Source organism: Embiotoca jacksoni, unplaced genomic scaffold (assembly GCF_022577435.1).
Source record: "Embiotoca jacksoni isolate LCO1_2020_lvr unplaced genomic scaffold, fEmbJac1.0.p SCAF_28, whole genome shotgun sequence".
NCBI classification, from domain to species: Eukaryota; Metazoa; Chordata; class Actinopteri; family Embiotocidae; genus Embiotoca; species Embiotoca jacksoni.
In genome coordinates, this window is record NW_027185379.1 from 2,325,817 (window position 1) to 2,353,351 (window position 27,535).

A 27,535-nucleotide genomic window follows, 5' to 3' on the forward strand; every position below is an offset into this window, starting at 1 on the left:
AAGATTTAAAGGTCAAGCAAGGAAGCAGTCAGCTTACAGTGCGGACCTCAGCCAAGACTTTATAATCTCCCCAGTTAGCTCCTGTGCAGATAACTGAATATATGGAAGTGGCCAAAATTTGACCAGATGGTGACACATGCATGAAGGTCAAGGGGTCACTAACATCAAAAGATTTCATCCTGATGGAAGAAGTCGTGCACATGGAAATATCTGTCTGTAGTACAGATACAGTTTGAAGCTGATGGTGTCAGTAGTGTAACGGGCAGAAATGTGCATCAAAAGATTCGTACACGACACTGAATACAGCTTTAAGAGCTGATTTGAAACACCGTGATTCAAGAAATTCAGCGCCACAGTTCCATAATTATTGTTTTTTTAAACGTGTCACTATGTAACCAAAGTCAGTGCCTGCAAGGCATTGTGGGACTTTTTTTTTTTTTTTTAACTCTCGCTTTGCTTCAGACATGCCCACTCGTACAACACCATGTGTCTCAGTAGCCATTGTGTCGCCTCGCAGGCGGTCCGCCATGTTGAGTGAATTCGTCAGGCAGTTAGCCCTCATGCTAACTTAACTACCCCTAGCAGTGCCGTCATCTTTACATTCTACAGAGCTGAATATCAACGTGCAGGTGAATCCTGACTGAAACTACTCCAGCAACACACCTTTTAATAAAGATGCATGTTATGTTACTGCTGAAGTCCAGTTGTGGTTATGATTAATCTGTTGTTGATGTTGTTAATTGATTCATTTGTTTGCCCATAACCATCCACAGATTCTGACTGGCACACTGATGTTAACATTAGACATTAAAATGTTAACAATAGTTTTTTAATACAGTCATAAAGGGCATTTTGCAATTAAACTTGTACTCGCTGTAGTAAAGTGCCCCAATATTTGTACCGCATTTTATTTGAGGTAGTTTATCAGGTCTGGACCAAACTGTTGAACCGAAAGACCGACCAGCGTTTCTAACCTGAGACTCGTGCTCAGAGCTGACTGATATCTACCTTTCCCTTCATGAAAATGCAACAATTATTTGATTGCAGGTTTTCGTTGAACCTCAGATATTATGTCTTTCTTCTTTCAATAAAGGAGAAGGTAAGAGTTAAACATCTGTGATAAACCCACAAGTGAATCACCACAATGTCACAATGTTTTACCAGAACAGAAAAAGAGGTTGCCATGGTAACTCTCAAAAAGTAAGTATTTTTATCGCGAAAGATTCATTATGTCATTTATTAATATTGCACCTGTGACATGTATTACTGGGCAAAAGTTGTATAGTGACAAGAGTTTCTCAGTTGTCTATAAATTATACTTAATCACCCCAGCTTCAGTAGTCCTTTGTGTGTTCAGTTTTTTTTTTTTTTTTTTTTTTTTTTTTTTTTAAGAGCTTAGTAGCGAGTGGATTTGAAGATAATACCCAATGTTTTATTCATTGCTTTTAGATTCAGATGAATCAAAGTCTCATCAGTGCCTTTAATGCACTGGCTTCTCCCTAGATTGACCTGTCCTGATCTGTCACTGAGTCCTCGCTGCAGCCTCTGTTTTCCATGACGTGAGGAGAGAAAGGTAAATGCTGGGTTTGTGGCAGTGCAGGAGAGAGCATCCCGTTCATCGCTTGGCCTTTTACACTATCATTTCCTACTTTATAGTAAAGCCAGGTGCAGCGAACCTTTCGTGGAGCTGACATATTGCCTGATTTAAAGATTACCTGGTTGGGAGGCCACATTAAAACCTGGATCAGTCAAGGCAATCAGAGGGTTCCTTCAAAGTGAAACAAAATAATAGAACAGTAAAGATGTCACACTCTCCTCATCAATCTGCTCCTTGTTGGTGTTCTTCTCGAAAGTTTAAATTGGATGGATTATCAGAAAGCCACATTCATTCAGACTCTCCACCTGAACAGATGTAGGAATTCCCATGAGTTATAAAGTTGAAGCCCCCTCTGTCTGTATAGCTGTGCTCTTAATTTGGCTTTACTGAAATGCACCTGATCACACCGCAGCACCGACGTGTGTGTCCGTCCATCCGTCCATCCGTCCCGTCCACGTGGACCTGATATCTCAACACTGCCTTAAGGGAATATCTTCAAACTTGGCAAAAAGATGCACTCGGTACCAAGGATGGAAATTATTCAATTTGTGGTGTCAAAGGTCAAGATAACTCTGAACCATTCTCAGCAACATGACATCTCAGAGCGCCTCGAGGGATGTTCTTCAAATATTTCACGATCGTTCGCTTGGCCTAAGGGATGACGTGATTAGGGTTTGGAGGTCAAAGGTCAGATTTCGAGGTCACTGTGACCTCATGTCCGTCTCTCCTGTCTGTGGCATTCTTGGGAACGCAATATCTCTAGAACACGTTGAGGGAATTTCCTCAAAATTCACTTGCTACCAATTATTAAATAAGATTTTGGTGATCACAGGTCAAAGGTCAAGGTTGCTGTGACCTCACGTCCATCCTATCTGTAAGGCCTCACAAAACACATTTGTTGCCATAACTTAATAATTCACATGTTAATTTTGACATTTCAAACGAATATCTAAAAGGATTTAATGATTATTAGTATTTTCTGTCTATATTATTTTGCACCATAACTGAAGAGCAGAAGGGGAGATTGTGACCACTTTTCACTGGTATGACTTCCCTAAATTGGTGACATTATCCCTCGGTGTCCATCTGGAAACTGTGGTGATTGAAGTTGTGTGTGAGGCCTCTACGTTTTAGAATTCATAGCTTCTTTGCAGAAAAACTCTCATGAGTTTGGACAGATATGCATGGAAACGTAAATGGTTAGTGGAGGCAGTCATTGTAGTTTTCAAATGTAACAACAACACCTGTCAATTTAATGTTTTACGCAAATGTGTCAGCGTGTGTTTCAGTAATTCAAATAAGTGCTCTTTGTTTCATAATGTATAATATATCAAAGATATCCGTCTGATATCCCCCCCTCCTCCCCCAAGCACACTGGAGCTAAGATATTGGTAATATGGTAAAATATTGTTTGTGGTTGCAGTAACAATATCCAGAATATCATGGACAATGTTTCTGTTTCTGCAACACAACTCAAATTTAATACATTTTATTGAGATGGCAGCAAAAGATTAGAGACTCTAATTTAAAAACTTGTGAATGATAAAACCAAAACTACAACAGGATAGATAAGTAAGAAAATTGCAATTTGAATAAACCAAAAGTACAATGCTTAAATCCAAACGTCATTATCTTCTTCGATTCAAAGAATAAAGTAATTGGCTACACCATATAATTTCGGTGTCCACCTCAAACACCCTGCAGGCAACCGACATCTAAAGGGTGGATCCAACACTGATACTTGTTGAGTCAATGCCTGCGTCAATACCTTACAGACTGTGCCAATATGCTGAAGGCTTAAATCATTCACCTCTGATGTCTCACACGAGGTGTTGTCAGTGTGTCTTCCTTGAATGACTGTAGGGCCAACACCAACCTCGGGTATAGTCCCAGTTCAGCTTCAACGTTTCCCCAGAATGTTGAGTGAAAGCAGGCACTCGCACGCGCTACAGAATCAATATACAAGGAGACTGCAGCTGTAAGTAAGACCATGATAAATGAGACAGACTTGGAGGTGATTGAGCATGTCTTCTCTGATGGCGGTGCATTTAAATTGGGCTGTGCATGTAAATGTTTTCCCTTAATTGGTAGCCAGAAGAGGTTTATCACCCGAGGTGAATACAGATCTGCTACACGGGCAACTGAAAAGAAATTCAATTCAGATTTAATGAGCTGTAGGCTGAAAATCTAGGTTTACGCACGTAGGCTGAGCCGAGAGCCACTACTCTTTGTACTGAGACGTCTAGATTTTCTCTTTTTTAAATCCGGTGATTAATGTCCATTGCTTGACCTTATTGACTTAAAGCTCAAATGAGGAAATTGCTCTCAAGACTTTAGCCTTCATCCAGATCAGTATGTCACATGTGTGGACCTGTGCTTCCCTACACGTTATACAAGTCAGACTGATTTCCCTCCTGAACAGAAGTTCATTTTAACAGTTAGGACGGGCCACAGATGGCACCACTGTCTGGTCAGGTGGACTGGACATCAAGGTCTTTAGCTTCTTGACTAACGTGTTTTTGAAAACAAATCAGCGCGTTAGACGTCTCCTTTATAGTTGTGACCAAAGCATACGCACAAATACGACAGGAAGGAGCCACAAGGAGCTGCGAAGTAAAGACTTGAAACCGAGCAGATGCCCATACTGAGAAGATTACAGTAAATCATGAAATAATAGTGGGAGCTGTCTAAGCTATCATCTTCACACACCACAGCCCGCAAACTCCTCAGTAAATGAGATATTTCTGAATTTGAAATGCCCACGCACGCATTTTTAATGCTACACATGAGAAGATAATGTTGAGAGGCCATTTGTCCATTTTAACAAGTGAAAATTCTTATCAGTGTTGGGGGAAAAACATATTGAATGCACAAAGAACAATGATTTATGGATGTTCTCTTCATGTTAGTAAAATGTAAATAATCTGCAGGGAAATTGGAATCATAGTGAAGGCACTGCATTGAAACACTGACGTCAACCACATGTACTGATAAATGACAGTAATAAAGTGACGCATGTTGAGGATTCTGGAGGTTGTGAACAAACAATTTAGATTTTACGTGAATGTACTTGTATCAAGAAGTTCGTTTATCCTACAAAAACAAAACTGAAATGAATAGAGCCCATGCTATGTGTACTGTATTGTACACTGGCACAGTATCAATGTAATGTGGACTTCAGAATGGCCTGCTGGATGTTTTAACTTGTGCAATTGGTGGATAATCTTCAGAGATTTCCTTTGGATTTCTCTTTGAGCAGCTGTACAGCTTGGTTGAAGTGGCTCAGTTACAGGGTTTTCCACGCCATCAGAGCAACGTTTTGATTGCTGTGCTGTCTTCTGAGGCTCCACGGAGCCCAATTGACTGCCGGAGCTAATCTCAGTTTAGCATTTACACACAAAAGCTGTCTTTGTGATTACTCAAACAATGGCATACCACTAGAAACCTCTGATGTGGCCGTATGTGAAAACAAGGACGTGTAGTCCTCAGTTTGAATCTTTCTGAAACGGCAGTTTGTACATGTAAGCTGCAGCTCAAGTGGTCTCCTGCTGGATGGCCCCTGAGACCTTGATCCTTTGGCATGAAAAGTTTCATGTTTATAATTCATTTGTACATGCAACAGTGGCAGCTGCAAACAGGGTTTGTTTTCAGAATACATGCTTTGGTTGAGAGCAGCCTACAGAGAAGTACTGGAAGTAGTAAAAATGGAAGAAAAAGGGGTAAAAAAAAAAAAAAAAATGCAAGGGTTTATTAGTATGCGCAGCATACCAAAGAAGTCTGTCCTAATCAACAATGCATTTACTCGCTAGCTTTTTATATCGTGTATTAGAATCACAAATAAAGAGCTGAAAGTTTTGTAGAAAATGAAAGAAATAATGTGCAGAGGCTTTGAAATCCATGATAAAACAAAAAAAAAAAACATTCACATTGAAAAAGCTTCTTTTTTTTTTTTACTTGGACTGCAAAGCAATTTTCAGAGAAAAGAAGAAAAATCACAAGAAATATTTCATAATTTAGTGGGCATGGGTTTAGGGACATACCATCAAGCTTCAGTGGACTGAAACTGGCCTGGGACCAGTACACATCATCCTCTCTGTCTGAGTCTTCATGCCTCTGCTTGTTGGCTGTCTAATGAAAGCAGGCAGGTCCGTCTGTCTGTCTACACAGAAAAGTCCCCAATAAAAAATTTGGCATTTAACATTAACAACAAATATATATATTTTTTTTTTTATAATAGGCGTTTACATAAATGCTTTTTACTAGATTTGTCACATCAGCAATTAAAAGACGGTATGTAACTACTGTAGTTACACATTACATGTTCCGAGGGAGTCCGTAATCCATGTTTTCATCTGCTGCTAAACTGAATTGTCTAAACTTGCACCATAAAATTATGTTATTGGAACAATACAACAGTGGAACTATATTGGATGTAATATAATGATTAAATTAGATAGTCCTCTCTCATTTCTATAATTAAGTCAACAGCCGTGCGAGCGAGCTTGATATGGACATTAAGCCAAAATTCCATTGTGTGCAATTTTTTTTAATCATGAAGCTTTTGTTTGAAAGCTGTGGTGCAACATACTGTAGATAGAGGCTTTGTTCGTTTTCATAGAATGTAATGACTGATATACATATCATAACTTGATTGCTTTGTGTCTTTCAGCTGTGCAGCACCCCTGTTTGCAATCTGCGTCTGTTTCATGACAAACTGCCTGAGGGATTTGTCACACCTGAGCAGCCGAATATCAGATTTCCCTTCTCCTCTCCTTCCGACAATACCTTAAATTTTACAGGGAGAGATGTTTGGCAAAGCGGCACATCAAATGACATGACACATGAAAGCCAAGGGTTTAATCTGCTTTTGAGAAAAGGATCAATCCAGACATACATGAGCTGATAGTGAGGTATGTGGTGGTTAGTGTGGTCTCTGCACCGGCAAAATGTAAAAGTTGTATCAATCCTTTCTCAGAATGAAAGTACTTCCAGTTAAACACCGGCTTGTTTTAATTGTTGTGGCTCCCTTTTGTTCCAACATGCTTAAGCTTGACACCTTAACAACAGCCGAGCTGAATGCAGCCTTTTAGATTAGCATAAATCTTTAAAGTGGAACCTGTCACTCATTTGGTTTGACTGGCACTACTCGTGATGAGAGGCAAACGAAAAGAGGTTAGATAAGCCTTTTGTCTTTGTCTGTTAAATGCCTCGACCTTGGATTATTGAACTTCTGTCAACTGCAGTCTCCTCTCCCCGTCGCTTATTTTCCAGCATTGTGCTTGTGTAAGGACATTCTGGTGAGGAGATAGATGACAGTTGTGAAGCTGTCCTTACATATACTTAAGACAGTCATTAGTCGTGACCTCACCTGGCAGACAGACGCAGGCTGGGAAGCTTATTGTGAAATGTTTAGCATGATGTCTGTGCGAGGGAAAATATTAACTTGACATTTACAAGCAGCATCTGCTGCTCTGAGGGTTGTGATGAGAGTGTTTTGGACACGTTTAGAAATGACTGGGTCCAAATGTCACAATAACTGGGTTTACAAAAGTTATGCCTGCTTGGATACCGAACTGATTTAACTAATGTCCCAAAACGGTGGTCATGAATTTTGTTATAAATGGTATCATTTGAAGTCACAGTATGTTGTTGAATATTAACAATAAACAAGGTGAATAAAAAATTACCATGTTTATCATCAATATAGCTCTACAGTGATGTCATATTTGTAATTTTACCATTTTGTTCTTTGCCTTGTCTTCGTTCACCTGAGCGATATAATGTGCATTTGTGTGGTAATTTTAATTTGGTGAACAAGCATCACATATAATAATCAATTGATGGTGTTTTACTTCAGCTTCTATTCGTTTGACTCACCGGCAGTCCAACAACTCCTGTGTCAGCGCTACGAGGGCGAGACTGTGTAACCTTTGTGAACAGATACATGACGGTCTTCCTCTTCCAAAGAAAAAGTTCAATGAATAAGTAATAAAACATTCTTACATTCAACGTTCCTACACTTAGAGATTTTGGTGTTATAGTAGCTTCTGGTGAGTAAAAATAGAAAACGTAAACCTGCAGTGTGGAACTTTTGTCAGCCCCTTCTGGCAGTGAGAGTAATTACAAAAACATGTAAGAGCTGCATAGGTTAGGTTAGGTTAGGTTAGGTTAGGTTAGGTTAGGTTAGGTTAGGTTAAGTTAGGTTAGGTAGTTACTTTATTAATCCCCAAGGGGAATTTTTTTTCGCTACAGCAGCATACAGGAAGTAATAAGATAATATAGAATAATAAAAAGCAACAAAATAGCAGTAACAAATATTAAATATAAAATGCACAGTATATACAGTACAGTATATATATATATATAGATATATAGTATACTTTACAAATACCAACCTGTCCAGGAATGCGATGTCTGTGTTGGTCCTCGGTCACTTCTATTTTTTTGAGAAATGCTACATCAATGACTTTCCGTGTTTGTACAAGCTGTAGATCGTTTTCTTTGGTTTTTTTTGGAACCTTAAACCTTTCCTTTGAACACTGAGGAGCGTCGCCAATGTTCCCGCTCCCCCTTTCAGCTAATATCACTGGGTGATGTGAGACATGTCACTACCGGTGTCAGTACGGGAATGTCTCACCAGACACCAGATTCAAAAACTCTGTATTCTGTAAAATACAAAGAGATTAATTTTGTTTTGATATGCTTAATCAGCATTGTACGAACATTTGGCCAGGACTTAAATGTAACATCGCTCATCTATATGCAAAAGTTCCACACTATAGATGAAATACCCAAAAACTATTTAGGAAGAAAAGACCATTTGTGTCTTTGCTAATTTTCTTTGTTTATTTATTTATTTGTTATTTTAGTTAGTAGCAGTAGTCGTTGTTTGTTGGTACAATTATCCACTTGGAAGGTGCCTGGATCTCGTTAGAAAAGCGACCAGAGTAGCTTGATTGAAAGGCACAGCTGTGATGCAGTATGGCACATCAAATACGGTCTGTGAGGCATCAGTCTATTGAGCCCCTCCAGAATTATGTAACTGCTGATGAGGCTAGTACTGTTATGGATTTGTTGTCTCGAGTCTGTGCCAGTGCTCAGGATTTAGCATTTCTTTCTGCTCTGTGGCAGCATTTAACCTGTCGGAGGAGATTCGATGCGCCATGCTGATGGGCTGTGAAACTCTAAAGTTAATTTGTATGCTTTATAAGCATGGAAGCGTAGGCTATATTAATATCTCAGCCGAACAAAAAAAAAAAACAGATGTGACTGGTGTTCCTTTCATCCATATACTGCTTCTAGTTGCGTTGGCTCTTTTTAGGTATGACCCTCAGAAAGACTTTTCTTCTCATTTTCTATTACCTGGCACGTAGCTGGGATCCCAGACAAAACAAACAAAACTTCTATCACTCAATCACCTGCAGTGGAAGCATGCTTGTGTGCCTTTAAAATTGAAGGCTACGTAGTTATTAAGCTTTCCCTTCAAGGCACATTGCACTCCAAGAAAACTGATCTCTTGAGGGAAATTTTCTCAAACATAAAGTAGCCCCATCAACAGCCACTCAACCTGAACTCAACATTTCTGTTTGTTTGGTCACATATGGCCAAATACTGCCTTTTTGTCAGTTACTGAAAGTGACTTATTATGCACGACGTGTGGCTCACATTTACACTGGAAAGTCTCAAAACGTGGACATCTTGAACAGTGTCTTCCTATGAGATTACAGTCAGAGTTTATTTTATAGGGAAACAATTTTTACCAGCTCACTACCACTCAGTGTCCCCACATGTGACTGCTGAGTTATTGTATTGCTTTGCTGAGAAACATAATACCTCTTCTTTGCCTCTGGGAACTTGCTGTATTACAGTGATGCAATTTCAAATTTGGTGAGAATTGTTTGCTTGATGTTATCCTTTTGAATACGCAGTAGAAGTTCTCTTTGGCTCCTTTCTCTCTGTCAGCAGAGGAAATATACTGGATAGAGAAACTTCAGGTGACATAAAACTAATGGGCTTTAAATTTAACCGTGAGAAGTGAAGATGATTGGAAAACTTTTTGAAGAATATAAAATTATAATTCAGCCTCCCTGAGGAAGAGTCTGAAGCATCGGAGGACCTGTGTAATTCTCTCTCTGATGAAAACCCTTAATGCTGATTTATCTGATCAAGAGCGTCTCAGCTTTCCACAGTCTGCTCAAGGAATACTAATAAACCATTCAATGAAGTCTCCTTCAGGAAAGAAATGAACAGGACTAGGGCTTAAACCAGATAATTTAAGGATGCAACAGTTGATCTTGTACACATTTTATCCGTGACCTCTGTGTCTCAACAAAAATATGTTTATTTTATGGTTACTTTCAGCTAGTATTATTGCTTTAATAAAATACATAATCTGCAAAACTGTAACCAACACGAGAAGAAGCAGCAAATCCGAAAATAACCACCACCATTAGGGGGGAAAAAAAGTTATCTCTAAAGTTCTCCACACTTCTCTCAACATCAAATCACTCCTCCAAAGCTGTAAAGCTCCACTTTTGATAAGGGAAAAAACTGAAAAGCCGTGGCATCATTTCGATCCAAAATTGAACTCAAAAAGGATGTTTGATCACAAGCATGGAGTCCAGATGGAATAAGCTACAAGAGAGAATGATCCAGTTTTACATGCAATCTGCTGTTGTTTGGTGGAGCCACGATATTGACTGGATCCCATGAAATAAAATCCCAGATGGTGAAAATGAACCGTCCAATAAATTACACCGTCTACATGTCTACATTTTTGACCAGTGTTCCTTGTGACTGCTATTTTTAAAACTAATGAACCAGCATTTGTCAAGTTGCAGTCTTTTATAACTGCTCCTAATTGTCATATTTTTATTACATTTACGACTCAAACCCAGCATGAAAGGAGAGAAAAAAAACTGCTAAGAACAGCTTGATAAGGAAGTATTGTGTTTGGAACCAATTCACTCCATTTTGCTTTTCTTTTAATTCCAAACAGATTTATTATTTTTATGGTCAAAAGGGAAGGTGGAAAGAATCTGAAGAGACGTGAGTCATTCCTTTTTCAGTGACATATTAGATGTGAAAAATTCTACTTTGTCCTAAAATGAAATCAAAGCCTTTTCTGAGATTCAGAGGAAATCAAAAGCAGCTGCCAGCACTTGAAGCTGCAACCTGCATCACACGTTTGGTTTTAAAAATAAGAACAAAGGCTTCTCTGTAGTGTAATAACTCTAAACTCTTCAGTTCTCTAAACTCTCAAAGTTTATCCGCAGATTTTTTTTTTACATCCAGCACAATGATTGGTGATGTACCGAACCGTCCTCACAGTGTGGGACCAACAGATAAAAGAGTCAAAGAGTAGTCTATTTGGCTCGACAGGGATGTGCTGCGGTTTCTACTGTTTCAAATTAAAGCCAAAGTCCCAGCAAAGCACACCAAATGTTTGCTTACAAAGCTGGTGGAGCAGCTCCTGCAATTCATCACCCAGATTTAAATTCGTGCCTGGGGTCCGCCTGGACAGGTATCACCTTATAAAGGTCAATGAGGCAAAAAATAAAACCGCTGTGCTCCTGAAGACAACCCTTCTAATGTGCGCTGAGGAGATTTGTAAGTCAAAAGCAACAAATGCAGAGACACCGATGAGGCTTTCATGTGTGCTGGATTGCATTTACTCTCTCGCTCTGGCATTTTCCAGGAGATGTGTCCTTTACCTGACACTAGATTCAACTCGTATCCGGCTGTGGCATTTCAAGCTAAAAAAGCTTACCATCCCAATTTTCACCGTGCAGTGAGAGGCAATAAATGGAATCCCTGTGGACACTCCATGCTTTAGAGATGCCTCTTTTTATAAAGAGGAGGTAATCACGCATAACTGCTCAGACGTCATCTGGACATGGGAGTCATAAACGAGAGGCCGGAGCTTGCCACTTTGGCAGATTGCACTGTCACGAGGTAAACAACGGAAAGAATGAGGAAGGACTCATCTGATAGGAAGTGTCAGAGCATGATTGGATTAAAAAAAACGTCTAAATTAGGATCATTAATCATGAGCTAGAAAAACAGTGACAGGTCTTGTTCTCAAAAGCTCTCCTCTGGAACTAAGCTGAGTGCCACCCGGAAATTATGCAATTACCTTAATACTTGATTTAAATGAAGAGCGTGCATGGACGTGTCAACTGATAATTGGGGAAAACAGTGCAAATTATTTAGTGGTAATTGCCATCAAAAGAAGTCTAGTTATCTAATCCTGTCTTTTTTTTTACATAATTAATACAACAGCCTTAAAGTCACTTGTATCTGATGCTTGCCTACAGCAATATGGCTGATACCGAACGTGATTTGAAATGTCTTCCTCTGGCATAATGCCGGCAGACTCTAACTGCATCCTGACCAGTAATACACATGTCAAGTGCGTGACATCTTCAATTTCATCATCTCTGCACTTTTAAATGGAAACTGAGAAATGGGCAGTGAGCAGAAACAGTTTTTTTTTTGTTTTTTTTTTATATAGTCCATCCTAGTCATCATCGTTCACCCAATAACCCAATTCAGTACTGCAGAGTGCACACAGCAATTAACTCAAAGCAACGGGGTTTCCACTAATGCATCACATTTCTCTGCTCACTGTGTCAATGTAACAAACTGCACCCCCGAGGGCGGCTGCTGCAGAATGATGGCACGGGAGCCGGAATTGACGGGGGCATGTTAGGAACCAACAGCCCCCCACCTCTCCCGCCACAAGGAGACCAAACCATATCTCACAACCGCTGTCTGCCCCACTGTGTGATGCAGCAATGTCAGAGGAAATCTAATCAGAAGTTGTCTGACTTGTGCATAACTCATTGCAGAGCTAATTGATGGTTTTTCTGCATGGATTATTGATATCTGTTGTGAAATCCAAGTCCTTTTTCCTTTTTTTTTGTTTCCCATCTGAGTTGCTGATTCTCCATCAGGCGAGGCAGGAGTGGCTCAGTTTAATGCAGTGAGAACAACAGTGAGGATGTGGGAAGATAAGTGTCTTCTTCCCCCAGTTGTACGATATGTGAAAGATGTCTCATTCACTTAGTGTGTGCAGAAAGCCTGCGTAGTTCCAGTGTGTTTTGTTGTGTGTGTGTGTGTGTGTGTGTGTGTGTGTGTGTGTGTGTGTGTGTGTGTGTGTGTGTGTGTGTGTGTGTGTCTTGGTGCGCTCCAAGGCAGTCTCTTTATGGCTATTGGTTGGTCTCTGTAGGTGCCGTCACAGAGAAAGATATGTGTGCTGCTTCTCAGTTGTCTCATGTTTGCATGACTAATGTGAATGTTCGGATGCCTTTCTGAGAGAGGGGCATAGTTCTCTTTTGAGTATCATCTTAATTAAACCAAATTCCCCTCGAAGACTCTACTGGCAGCTATTTTAGATCGCAATTGGCCGTGCTTCATACAGCTAACCACTCGTCCTCAAGTCGTGACTTGTGTGTTGTTAAGGGAGTATTTAAGACTGCTTTTCTGCATATTTCTTCCAGAATCAGCATACTTGTAATGACTGGAATGCACTACATATTCAGCTTTATTTGTCGGAGAATTACATTGAGCCATTGCTTTTCCCACAGTCATACCCCACCAAATGGATAATGCATGCGAGGGCATTATTACAGCTACAATAATCACATATCCCGAGGCAAACTGGGCTCCCTGGCCTGCTTTGTCACATGCAAATTTAATACAATTTCAGTGTGTGCCACGAGGAGTGTCACACCTTTGAATGAATCACTGTGTTTTGTGTTCAGTTTCATTACCAGACTTGAGATTTCATCACTGTAAACTCATATGTGTGAGGACATAAATGCTGCCACCGCCGCCGCCACCGTCATCGCTGTTTCCTCAGGTGCAGCCAGAGGCTGCCCCCCTTCCTCCCCCCCTCCACACACACACACACACACACACACACACACACACACACAACTGAGGCATCTGCATGTGTGTGTCGCAGAGTCAGAAAAAGAAACACTTTGTCAAACCTACAGAGAGCTACTAAAATCAGGGGTGAAACAATAATCAACAAGGAGCAACAGAAGATAGGGGTGGGTTACTCATCAGGGAATCCAGATAACCCAGAATTCCTCACAGCCAGTATGACCTTATAATAGGAATGTATTTTGCATGTATTATTGTTCATATGCAGATCTAATATTTGGCTGTTTGGTTCTCAGTGAGAGTGTTTTATATTAGGAGATTATGACTCTCAGGAAGCATCTTGTATACTGTATGTACTATTTCATGGTTGGTCAACAAAATGTTTTTTTATTTTATATAATTTATTGTAATCTGCTGTGAAACTGTAGTTTGACCAAAGGCCTGCTGGCCATTGCTAGAATATGATGTTAACACACGCTAACAACTTGGCTGCAGCTACATGATGTTGCCCCAGAAGGTTTTCTGTCTCTGATGATTTATCTCAGTGCTACCTAGAGTTAGAGCAGGTATGTAGGTTGCTGGTTAGTTAAGGCAGAAGTGCACAAGGCCACCTTCCAAATTAAACCGAGCACAAGAGCGTCCCTGTTTAAAGGGCTCCCAGTCTGCTCTTAATTGTGAAGCATTAAGTTGTCAGTGCAGTTTTATTTATCTGTGTTGATTCCAGTCAATGCTGCAACAGCCACCTCTCGTCGGAGATTGTTTTTACATCCTGCTCAAAGATAAAGCCACTTCCCGGCCTCCTGATGCTGTTAAGCACTGCAAGTAAAAAAAAAAAAAAAAACTTGTCCAGGAGACTGAGTGTCACGTGTGACTCAGCCTTGGCTTTATGCCTACCAAAATACCCACTGGAGTGTGACACCATAATCACTATCCTCCCCTGTTGCACTACGAGAATGTGCCAAATTCCTGACTGCAATTAGGATCTAGTTTATTAATTACTTCCACTTACCATGGTATTAATTCAGATCCATCTCCCCAAGCCTTCACTAATTCCAGTATGAGGTTTTGAAAACTCAGTATACAGTTTATAACTAGAAAGTAGGCCCAAGGGCATCATTTAACCTAAAATATTAGATGTGGTCATGTCAAAGGTTAAATACTACAGCAGTAGAATAGCAAATGATATCTTTATTGTCTAATTGGTATTTAACAGAACTACATATTCTGTGAATGTAAGAGCCTACAGCAGAATTCAGCAGTTTGTGTATCACAGTCTGAATGTAAAGTACAACTAAAAGTTATCAAGAGTTCTTCCATAAATATACACCTTTGACGAGTGTAAAACTTGTTCAAAAGTTGAATCTAATCCGTGTGTATGGACACCAGAGTGTGGCCTTGGCTCAAAGATGGTCCGTGACATAATCATGCTTTGATACAGTTTCATAAAATTAGTACATGTTTTCTTATGACATGGTTTTGTACCATTTTTGTATTTGCACCGAAACTGAACTGTTGATTGTTCTTTCTGTCAGTAATTAAAAACCCTGACGGGCATTGAAGCAGAGTGGACAGGGAACCCAAACACTCTGGAGCCAGTGTTGCTTTAATTCACGACTGCAAATCAACTCACAAAACTGTGTTCCTAGACGTAGCCGGGCTACCTATGCACATATCTCATTTTATTATTTTGCTTTTATTTAAAATGTATAGCCTATTAAACGCTGGTGTGTTTACGTGCTACGTGAAAAGCGTATTTTTCATATTGAAGAAATCAGGGTTTTGAATATTGAAGTAGGACGTACTCATCGTCTACAGTTGTTGTAAACTATCCAGAAGTAACCAGCAGGAGTCATACGACCGCTATTTTTTAACATAGGTAGCCGGAGAAAATCAAAGCGGAAGTGAGGAACACAACGGAGCTGGAAAAGTTTTTGGGGGAACTTGGCGAAGTTGGTGTTGGATCGGAACTGCGGGATGCAAAGTAAAAACTTGTGCGTGCAGAGTTACAAAGTTTGATCGTCAGCGTTGCAGTCGAGGGACAATGGGACTCCCCACTTTGGAGTTCAGTGACTCGTTCCTGGACAGTCCGGACTTCAGAGAGCGTCTCAAATGCCATGAAATAGAGCTGGAGCGGACAAATAAATTCATCAAGGACCTCATCAAGGACGGGAATATGTTAATCACTGCGCTCAAGAGTAAGTTGCCCAACGCGGCCTTTTTTCTTCTTCTTTTTTTCACTCCCGCGAGTCCAGAAATACAACTGTAACTACCTGAAACCCACCGGCGGCTTGTAGTCAGAGGATGCATTTCCACAGCTCGTTTCAGTCCTCTGTGCCAGTGTCTGAATGGTCCCGTCCCTTTTCGAGCTCATGCCACCAGGAGCTGAATAAGCTTGTGTAAATTGCTTATATTTATACAAAAGCCAAACATAATTCATTATTCGGAGGTTGTTGTAATTCCTAGACATTTGTTTGCTTTTTGTCTGCCTCTCTGGCTGTGCTTGCGTGCATGCAGAGGCTTGTCTAACAGAGCGTATAAAACCACAGTCAGAACAGTTGCTGTGCTATGAATGGGTTTACCCTCCTCTACTACTCAGTCTCAGGGCCACAGCCACACATATAGAGAGCATTAGTGCAGAACCAGATTGCAGTAACTTCAATTTATTAATGGAAGATGCTTTCTCAAGGGTCACCTATCAGAGTGGGATAGACTTCTTCACTGACTCATATTCATGACAATGAGGATGCCAGCACTTTCTCTGAGGTCATCGTCCTCTCAAATCCCACGTTCGGTCTCAAATTCCACTACGCTGATTAAAGTGGACTTCCTGCTCTGCTGTATCCCCCTGGGGATGGAAGTTTGGTCTGTAAATGTCAGAAGTGTGTCTGTGAAATGGAGAAAGATGAGAAATATAGTCCAAATAAATATGGAAAACAGCTAGCTGGGAATACGGTGGGAAGGACATAGCAGTGTGTTGTGCACTCACTAACTTATCACTCGGCACAATTTCTTTTTCACAGTTCAACCGAACATGGTGCCGTGAGCCTTCACCGGGAGAGAGCATCGTTCTTTTCATGGCTTCACGCTTTAAATCTCCATTCCCACACAGCACTGTACCTGGTTTTACTTTTTGCTGCTCCTGTAGTTTGAGACAGTGATGCTGAAATGACACCTAATAGGAAGACACACTGAGCAAGAATAAAGCGGCAGTTTACACACTAATACTTTAAACTATATATTATACAGTGAGATCTTAAAGTTTGAGCACCACTTTAAAAGTCAGTCGAATTTTAATATAAACCTTGAAATGTTATGAAAGTTTGAGGATCTAGAAACATTTAACAGATGTTGTCACAAGAAGAATTTTTTTCAGATAAGGTATTATTTCTAAATGTTTTTGCACATACAGTTAAATTTTAATCCTTCTGTATTTTTTTGAATATCTTTTCTGAAATTATTTCCTTGAAGATGAGTTAAAAGATTTTTCTAACCTTTAATCTGCAAAAAAAAAAAAAAAAAAAAACACATTCAAGAGATCAGGGCATGGGTTGTGGAAATGTTCCAGTGCTGCAAACAAATATCCAAAAACAAATGTCTAAACTTTGCCTGTAAACTTGGTGGAGTCTCATTCATTTTGAGTCTCAAAACCAGCATTGTTTAACAAAGGTAACCAAAATGACAGACTCTAAAGTGAAAGTCTGAAGGTCTTTCAGTTGTGTCCTTCCTTGAAGCAGCATCCAGTGGGTTGATTTGATTTATTCAAAAGAAACTTGTTTAACTAAATACATTTTATATTCACTTTATATGGCTTTGCTAAGTAGTATAATAGCGGGAGACGTGGCTTCAAAAGAAAGCGAATGAGTCAGAAGTCAAAATTGTTATTCAAGGTAATGAAAGGGCTTTCTCAGTGTCAAATCACACTAGACTAAAGGTCTCCAAAGGGACATTGCGCAGAGCTCTATAACACTTTGTAGAAACTAGATCAGCCGTATCCGTAGCAATATCAAGGCTGACCAAAGGTGACCACACTATTACATGATCAATTCATCAAGCTTTGTTCAGAGATACAAAAAAAAAAAAACGAAGACATTGCTAAATAAAGAACACAAGACTGCAATCAGCAAAGTCCTGTCAAAAGAAGGTTGTCTTGCAGTGCTCTCAAAGAGACGAGTAGTATCTCTAAACCGCTTCTCAGAAGAGGAAAACAACGGGCTTCGACATAACAGCATCAGCGGACGGCTGGAGAAAAGTCCTGTTTACTGATGAATCCAAGTGAGAGATTTGTGGCAGTAACAGAAGGGACTGTTTGTAAGGAGACAAACAGGAGGGAGAATAATACCTCAGTGAATCAAACCCTCCGTGAAACTTTGATGTGATATTCAGGTCTCGGGCTGTTTTACTACTCTGACGTTGGACAACTGAGAGACCTGATCCACCCTGCGGTTAGGGTGTTTGTGGAGAAGGATTCACACTGCAGCAGGATAAATGAGCCCAAACACACCTCAAACTTTTGAAAAACTACTTGAGGACCAAAGACCAAGAAGTGCTGACTGACATGACCTTTCGTCCACAGTCACCTGACCTCAACCCCCATTTATGGGGCACTTGAAGACCAAGAAAGTCAAACATTCCTGATTCCACAAGAGGCTCTTGGGGAATTGTCAGCTCATGGTGGGACAACAGTTTAAACAAATTAGTGGAGTCCATGCAACTTGATTCAAAATGGGGGCAGAATGGATATAAAATTATTTTACATTTTTCAGAAATTCAACTTCTCACTACAATTTCAAGTTGATTTTTCCTTTTTTAATTCAAAACAAATGCATATCTAGATAACTAGTGGTCTCTGACTTTCAGACCCCACTATTAGTTTGAACATACAGCACATTATTTGTCTTTATGTCTTCAGGTTTGACCACACATTTGGGTTACAAACGCAGCTCGGCCCATTTTGTATCTCCATTCTGTATGAATAGGTCTGTTGTGTAGTGAGCACTGAGCTGAGGTTTGAGAAAGCGCTGCCTTGTTGCAAGTTATAATAGTTTTTAAAAAACAATTATCAAGTTGTCCTCACAGACAACACTTCTTGGCATGAATAATTATTCTGGACTAATCGGAGCCATTTTTAATATTGAACAGTGATGTGCATAATAACCCAATTTCTGCTGTTTCAATATTGACTTTGGTGTTGTATTAACCAATGAGCACAAAGACAACTATTGAGGAAACAGTAACTTATATAAACAGTGATGGGAACTTGGCATTTGGATCATTATGCCTAACCCATGTAACAGTGACTTCACAGTTTGTCAGGGCACCTGGATGACAAACTTATTTGATACCTTTTTTTTTTTACAAGGAAGCATTTCTGTCGCTGTGCAGGGCACCACAGGTGGAGAGGGATACGGTGGATGTTTTAGTCATGGCAGTCAGGAAACTGAGTACCAGGATGTCAAAGGTCCGCACAAACGGTTTAATACCGAATAAGACCTTAACACTCCTAGTTGTATGCGTGTCAGATGGGGGGGGGGGGGGGGGGGGACTTGTGTGTAAACTACTACAGTAAATAACCTAGAAACATGGCCACAACATGCCTATTAGAGCTGTTTGAAGGAACTTTTAGGTTGTGTCTGTCTTTGCTTTGTAGTGATGAGTGGGTTAGTCGTGGAGAGCAGAGTTTCAGTCAAAGGTAGAGAGAGAGAGTACAGGAAGCAGAGTGATGGAAGTAAATTATTGATGGTCTTTAAGTTAGGACGCCACGGAGGTTTACAACACTTTATGACTTCCCCCATCAGTGGTGACCTTGCCGGGAGACCTGTAATGAACCCTTTTTCTTATAATGGTTATCATCTCGTTTCAGAATTGAAAAGTATGCCATAATTTATTGGTCTTCCCATGCTGTTTATGTGAATAAGGTATTTGAGCCTACTTGTGAATAATCTGATGTGCCAGATAGCTTTTTACTCAGAACAGCGAGTGTGTCATTTTCTGGTCTTGCTAATCCAACCGCCTGGCAAGTCCAGGTTGTCGATACGTCGCTTGTAAAATGGTTCTTGATCAGCTTGATCATTAGCAGAGCTGCTAACGTTAGTATCCTTGCTACTTTTGGTGGATGCAGACAATGGTGGGGAAACACTGACGGGTGTATTACACTCTTTGGTTACTGGGTTCGATTTTGACACATCAAAATCAAATTAAACTTCGGAAGGAAAAGGTAGCATCATAATTGGGGATAAAACGGAGGCTGTGTCATTCCTTGTTTTATACAGTTCTGTGCAAAAGTTTCAGACACTTTGAATGAAGTGAATTGACAAGTAAAATCTGTTCATCATTTTTGAAAGCATCCATACGTTACCTTTACTGCATACAACCTTTGCACAATAGCGTATGATTTTACAATGTATCTGGTATGTTTTTCACTCATCTCTATGTAAACATTCTCACGAGAATGCACAGTAGTTAAGATTGCCGTAGTTTTATCTCGGTTAAGCGTCACGGTGAGGATTGTGGTCTAAACATACCCAGATGATTTGAAACGTCGTTATTTGTTAGTCAGGTGTAAATGAGATCCTTCTGCAGATGCTGTGTCTATCTTTGGTTGTTACTTTGTGCGAACACCTGTTGAAAATAACACCTGCTGACTTTAATTGATTTCTCTGCTTGACTGCAGTAATTAAAAACACTGAAGGTACTAATGATCCCTTTGTGAGTAGGGTGGGAGACGCTATGTATAGCTACCAGGATAACATATATCAATAAATTCCGAGGCACTCTGGCAGGTAGCGATGAGGCATCGTTGGAGGCCAACGTAAGATACCCCTAATGCCAGTTATTACATTTCTCTTTCACTGACTTGTCATGTGCAACTGACTTGCAGTTTTAGGTAAAAACTAACCCACACTGTGTGTCAAGATATTTATAAAAAGGTCAGTGCCGCTTTCATGTCGGCATAGTAAAACTGAATAAAGTGTGCTCTGACTGCTTAGCTCAGGATGCATCCTAACAACAAAGGGATGGAGCTAGTTTGGCTCTGTGTAGCGGTAACAGAACACCCACCAGCACATCCAAAGTTGCAGCGTCATAAGGGGTCATGGTCGACTATTTCTTTGCCAGGCACAGTACGTTTATTCAACCTCTTGTGATGACGAAGCTCCAGGAAGTGACTTCATCCAGATAAGGAATGGTCTGACAGATAACCACAAATAGAAATGCATTTTTTTGTTTTAATTTTCCTGTTTTTGAAGAAATGAAACAAAGTAGAGATCTGTTGATTATTGAGCTTTAGAGGTGCTGGTAGGCGGATTTTGTTGCTGAGTTACACAAGCTGCTGGTTCTAGTTTCACATTTACTGTACAGACATGAGAATTGTATCCATCTTGTTTTCTAACTGTTTACAAGAAAACAAATCAACATGTTACCCAGGATGACAAAACTGATGCCTAAAGATTGTAGCTCATTCAAATGTGTATATCAGAACATGCAATAGTGTGTTATTAATATAATTTCATTATTCAGACACAGATCTAACCACCTGTCATGTACTGTAAGTCCAGTTATAATTCATCTTTTAGGTGTTGACTGATTAGTCTCTGAAGAAAACTATTTTAAGGCTGTTTTGCCTGCTAAATATTGACCTTTTTCAAAGAACATTTGTTGATTTGGGTTTTGTTTTAAGTCCGGTTTCAACTGAGCTGCTGGCAAGAAAAGTGTCATCAGTGAACCACATATTATTGTTTTATACGTTTTGGCCACAGAACAGACACAATATGATTAATAATCAAATAAAAAACAACAACTGGTAAAACACCTGAAGACTCATCGCTGCACCCCCAGCGTGGTGAATGGATACCTCGAGTCGTGCTTCGACTCGGGCACTCAGCGTTCGGGTGATGGCTCGTGTTCGTCATGCATAATTTGTACATATTTATAAATCAACGAGCCGACGTCTTGTTGCTCGCACATCGTGTCAGCGGGTAGAGAATCCACACGATCTAATTGTGCATCGTTGCTCTTTCTCTACTACTGTTCAACCCCGCATCTTACATTTTCTGCAAAGCTGAATTAGTTCCAGATTTTCTGTGTCTTCAGAATTTTTTTGTTATTATTGAACAAATAAATAAAAAAAGAATGCTCTTGTTAAAAAGATTGAAACGCATTGGATTTTCCTAAGCTGTGATGTTTTGTAATAGGAGCAGACGGATTTGCTGTGACTAAACTGGAAGACAGCCTATTATTACCTGACAGTGTGTCTCTGCCACCACGCATGCCCACGCCTGCTCACAGCTCCAGAGGGATCCTCGCTTCCTGGGAGTTATGAAGTAATGAATGGATGACATGCATCAGGGTTGTCATTATGAAACCTACAGTATATAGCCAGCCTTCTGAACAGCAATGTTGCATGTTCCAACTGTGCATGCATGCATCATTATGAGGTGTTTATGTCACAAAATATAGCTCGAATCAGTGACTATCATTTTATTAAATAACAAGATGAAATGTAGGCTATTGTCAAAAGTGATTTCGTGACAGCTTTCAGCTTTGGGAACTCTGAGTATTTGTTTGTCTGAGGACAGATGATGCTCCCAAGGCTCAGCCACAGGAAATGTCCTGTAAACATACTTGTATAACCATCCCCCATCCTCCCTCAGATAGCATTTGGCTTGACATCATTCTGCCTCACTGTGTGGGTGTGTGTGTTTTCTCAGTGTCTGTGTTTGTCGGACTGTGACTAAGGCAGGCTGTGTGTTGCGGGATTATACCATTTAAAATGTATTGCTGCTGATTTGACTACTTTGAAGAATTTTAACTCGTGTAATGGAAATTAAATACAGGAGTACATTATGTGCCTTGTTTAGTAATAAAGCCGAGAGACGCTGTAAGCACGGCTCATGCAGCACGGCGAGGGACTCGGCTATTTTTGTGGACAGGTTTTGATAAAAGGATTAGACGTTGTATTCCTAAAAGCTGCTTCCCCCTCAGACTGTGCAGGGAAATGTGTTAGACTCCAGATTGAAGTCTGTTTTGAAGCACTCTGTTGTTACACTGTCAGTCAAAGTGATTGTCACACCGAGCACACCATTCTCAAGCTTACAGTCGGTCGCCTGGCATTGCACGCTGGTACGTTTGTTGCTTCTTCAGACTGGGAAGGATAAGGAGGTGCATACGTGTTTTTCCTCCACGTCAGTAAAACGTCACTCCTCAGCTGGAAATGTTTATTGTTATATTGTTGTATTAGATGTAATGTTTTGTCTTTTTATTTAACGTAGACAAAATGCAATGAAGTCCAGGCAAATGGAATAAATTGAAGACGTGCTCAAGTGTTGCTGTCACAAGGATGAAATGACCAAGACAGCCATATTTTTCCTTTATGCTTGTGCTTTACTTTGTTGTGTACTAAAAGATTGTATGGCAAAATATTAGAATATCAACTTAGACTGTGCAGTTGCTAAACTCCAGGAGCACTAGAAAGCCTTCGGTCCCTGGCTCCATGTGATCACACATTGGGGGTATACATTAGTTTTGCTCAACTCTTCATTGTACTTTGAAACAAGTTTTTTTTAGCCTTTATAGATGCAAAATAGATTTGTCTAAAAACCTTTCTGAAAAAGTCTTTTGCCAGCTATTAATACAAAAATTTGAAACTCTGCCTATTTTTTTCTGTGTTCTCTTTCTTACTGAGGCAAGTTCATCTCTCAGAAGTTGTGTCAGGTGTGTTGTCTGTGTGTCTTCTGAAAGAAAATCTCTCAACTCTAAAGGCTGTAGACCTTGTGATTAAATGGTGGATGCTGGCCTGTCTGGCTTTTTTCATTCCAGCAGGATTGCAGGGGTAATAACTCCTGATCTTTTTCTTTAGGGTTTAGGAATAAGATGTAGCATTGCATCAGCCTCATATCAAAGACACAGTGTCAGTATCTTCCACCCTTTTGGTTGGTTTCAGCACTGTAGAAAATAATGCAGGTATGTATTCTGCAGAGATCGGGGGGTATTAACTCAGTTGATTGAATCACTTGGCCAACAGTCAACATCATTGCAGTAGATCGACGTAAACAAATCCTTCCAGATTACTCATTTTGTTTATTGCATAAAAATACTACAGTATTAGTATTATTTTTTTATATTAGTATTAGTCAATTGTACAAGTTGTATTATTCTTAAAAGGACTTAAGTTCCTAAACTTCCTTTCTTGTTTGGAAACACAAAGAAGTGGTGTGAAAGCGGTTCAGTAGGATCACAACGGATCACCAGCTGATCAGCAGCAGGTCGACCAACTGCCAGTTAAAGTTACTGCCTGCTACTTGGGCAGCGTGGAGATAATGGATAAGGCTTTGTTTCAGACAACAGCTGGCGGTGGGAAACTTTCGTTATGCTCTTTGAGTGCCACAGCTCGTCTGCCGGCTCTCCTCACACAGCTACGCCCGCCTCCCTGCTGGGCGACTGACAGGCAAATGTAGAAGTAAGCAGGTGGAAGAGGCCTTACCTGAGGGGCCGCTCCCCCTTTACAATCCCTCCAAATGGTATCAAAGTGGCACAATGCACCCAACTGTTACATCAAAGAGATCTCCCGTCTCTCATTAAGCTGGGTGCATAGAAGCTTTCCCCTTTGAAGACCTTCTAGTCTGAAATCAGCAGTGTCTTCCCTGACAAGATAAAGTAGCAACGCTGTTGAACTGAGCAGTGAGCTGTCTCTACCAAAGAGTTGCATTATTGCAATGTGTTTGTTTTGTTTGTTTGCCTCAATGAAAGACAAAGACGTTCTGTAAATTCTGAGAATGTTACACAGAATATCTCAGTGAGTCATTTTAGCGGAAATGTTAATGTGTAGCTATTTAGCAAAAGCTGAAGGTGCATTTTTAATCAGCAGTGAAGCTTTTTAATGGAACACATTTATGCCTGTGACTTAAGGTTTTAAAAGCTTTTTTTCTGCATTAATTTGCGGAAAAGCACTTCATTAAAACCTCCAAGAAATGCGCAGAGAAGTGAAACCACAACAAAGATGCTGCTCAGTAATTAGTGTTGTAATGAGCATGTCAGTCACATAACGCAGAGTGCTCGGAGTGCAGCACACTGATGTTCTAATATGCCTCAACACGAGCCGGCCCATCCTTCCATCTATTATTGACACCCGTCTTATCCGGTCCAGGGTCACGGGTGGGGGGGGGGGGGGGGGCTGGAGCCCATCTCGGCTGACTTTGGGCGAAGGCGGGGTTCGCCCAGGACAGGTCGCCGGTCCATCACGGGGCCGATACAGAAAGACAGACAATCAGTCATGCTTATAATCACACCTACAGCCAATTTAGATTCACCAATTAACCTAGCACACGTCTTTCTACCGTGGGAGGAAGCCGGAGTACCCGTAGAAAAGCCTTTCAGGCAGAAAGGGAGAACATGCAAACTCCACTCAGAAAGACTCCGGAACAGGTTCGAACCCAGGACCTTCTAGCTGTAAGGCTAGCATGAGCTACTCTACAGGATATTTTTTAACATACTTTCTGTATTTTTTCCTTCTGTTGGGAGTATAAAGTTAATAATGTTATGTGGTTAGCATGTAGTATCATGTCATAGCACTATAGGCTGTTTTTAAAGTGTTGTCTGTCAAAGAATGAGGTAACGCAGTGGGGCTTGGATCCTTAGCCCACTCATGAAAGCCCTTTTGCATTTGCAGTATTATAAACCGAACCGAGCCGGGTGTGACACAAATCGCAAATTAGTGACATGTAAAGGGTGGCGGAGCTAAAGCAATAGCCTCACTCGCTCTGAACTCCACCTCAACCCTCTCTTATCGTAACTAATCACAGGTAGAGCTTTTCTCCCGCCGATCCGATGCAGCACCAGCCCTCTTCAACTGCAAACCGATCGACGCCACACAGGCGACACCATCTAGATGTTAATTGGAAGGGAAGTCCAAAACGACTGCTGCAATTACCGCTTATTGAAAATAGGTGCCGCCAAAGAGAACAAAACCCTCTGAGATTGTAACTTTGAGTTTTTCGCCTGCTCTCTGTTAGCGCAGTTTGCTTCTGTTTGGGGGTTTGATTTTTTTTAAACTATTTCTATTACTTAATGTGGCAGTTTAGTACTTTTATAACCATTGCTCTTGCAATTTCGGTCAAAATTCTTTGGCATCTTTGGAGGAATTTTTTTTCTCATTACATTGAAACATAAAGCAATTAAAAGTTCCAAAATATAATTCAACTTTGTATTGGCCACATCTGTATTTTTAGTGCATTTCTGAGAAACTTAAGTAATAATGTATTATGCCCTGAGTAAATTTGTTTCTTTTTTATGGTTTGGGAAATAAAAACCCACAAGTTTATTTAAACTGATAAATAATATCACACCAGCATAAAGTACTGCATTGTGGGTATGTGGTTAAGTCAGTTTTTTCACTTTTTCACTAAGGGTAATAACATAGATGAGTTAATTGATTTCATGATTATACATTGAGGCAAGAGAATAGGAATTGCGAAGGCAACATTAATAACACTTTAGCTTAAACGGATATCATTACATTCTAAAAGATATAGCTATTTTGCCCAGGTGTTGGGGGAAGTCACCGCTCCCAAAGTACAGAAATCTGAATTGCTTTTGCATAAATTATGCTTGCCCCTATAATTAATATCCCAATAGCTACTGAAATATGCATTGACTTTGACTATTTGCAAAAAGACTGCAGACATTCCCGAAGATGTTTCTGTGTTTTTTCAGAGCCTGTCAGCAGAGGGAACTTGGTAGTATGCGGTTGCCCTGGAGATAAGATAAAGGTTGTGCCCATGGGGCTTTGCTTGGTGATGACTGACAGCCATAGTCCTCTCTCACATATCTCACACTGGGTGCTAACTGTGGTAGCTTCTCCATTCAGTCATGTCTTGCCTGGGTGGTCAGAACTATCCTCTTTGATTAAAGAAGGACAGAAGGACGGTACACCATACTGCTCTTCTTTCAGTTATGTCTTATTATCATTACTGAAGGTCAAATATTGTATTAGGGAAATTGCATGCAGGGTGAGATCAAATCTTTTCCTGAGTGTGATCAAATTAAAAAGCATTATTTTAGGGTCTGGAATAAAAGAATTGTAATAATGAGGCAAAATCTCAGAAGTAGGTTGTTGTTGTTTTTTTTACCCTCAGTGGTCATGCTGCAATACCTCTATTCTGTTTCTCATTTCCATGTTACACGTCATGTGTTGAGTACATCTTGGCATTCAAACCATATCAAAGGTATGCTTTTTTCCCTTTTAATGCCTTCCTGAGCAGCATAGCTCTTTGTACCAAACTCCTGCTCTTGTCAGATGGGATGTAGAGGAGTAAGATAAAATATCTCGGGAACCCTGAACACTCTGCTTCCTTTACACCTAACAAAGGTGCTTTTTTCTTTCTGTCCTTTATTCATTTTTTTCTTCCTTCCTCTCTGGAGTCGAAGCGAATCTGGACTGCTGCTCTGTGTCCTTGTATTGCATCACCTGTGATTTGGTATTATTTAATCATTGTAATATGGCCAGTAATTACATGACAAGAGTGCACAGAGCACCCTAATCATGATAACTAGGGTACATAGCAGGATTTCAAAGATTGCAATGCTTTTACAGACTTGCTGTAGTTTATAGTAATTTAATTTGGCTACAGTGTGGTTAAGCAATATTGTTTTATTGCCAAGATCTTAACCAATTGGCCTTTAAAAAAAAAAAAATGCATATATTTAGAGGCAGAAAGGCAACAGTAAGCATTTAAACTGATAAACCTGCTGAAAAACAGAGTTTTGTCTGCATTGTTTCTACTAAAACGTTTAAATGTACAACTTGAATGTCTTCCACTGTTTATGCCTTTACTGCTGGCCTAAGGTTAAAACATTGCTGTTCATTTATCTTCCTTTATACTGATTCTCATTTCATTTATCTTCGCTGCTCGATGTTGTGATCACATTAAGTGAGGCGGTTTCTTTGTAAATGCTCGAGTAATATTTTGTGAGGTATCCAGTAAATAATGCATAAGAATGGAAAATAAATAGAAAAATCATTGTCTCAGGTCTTTCTTAAGCTTTGTCCTCATA

The 27,535-nt window shown here is 40.1% G+C and overlaps 1 protein-coding gene across 2 annotated transcripts in view; it reads left to right on the forward strand.

The window, feature by feature from the left end:
- The first annotated feature begins 15,435 nt into the window (after positions 1 to 15,435).
- The window catches only part of LOC138205312 (rho GTPase-activating protein 42), a 57,311-nt gene continuing 45,211 nt past the window's right edge, over positions 15,436 to 27,535 (forward strand). For both annotated transcript variants that reach the window (XM_069161221.1, XM_069161222.1), the window contains exon 1: positions 15,436 to 15,684. In XM_069161221.1, the coding sequence (XP_069017322.1) occupies positions 15,531 to 15,684 (154 nt within the window). In that variant the 5' untranslated portion in view covers positions 15,436 to 15,530. The remainder of the gene's footprint in view (positions 15,685 to 27,535) is intronic.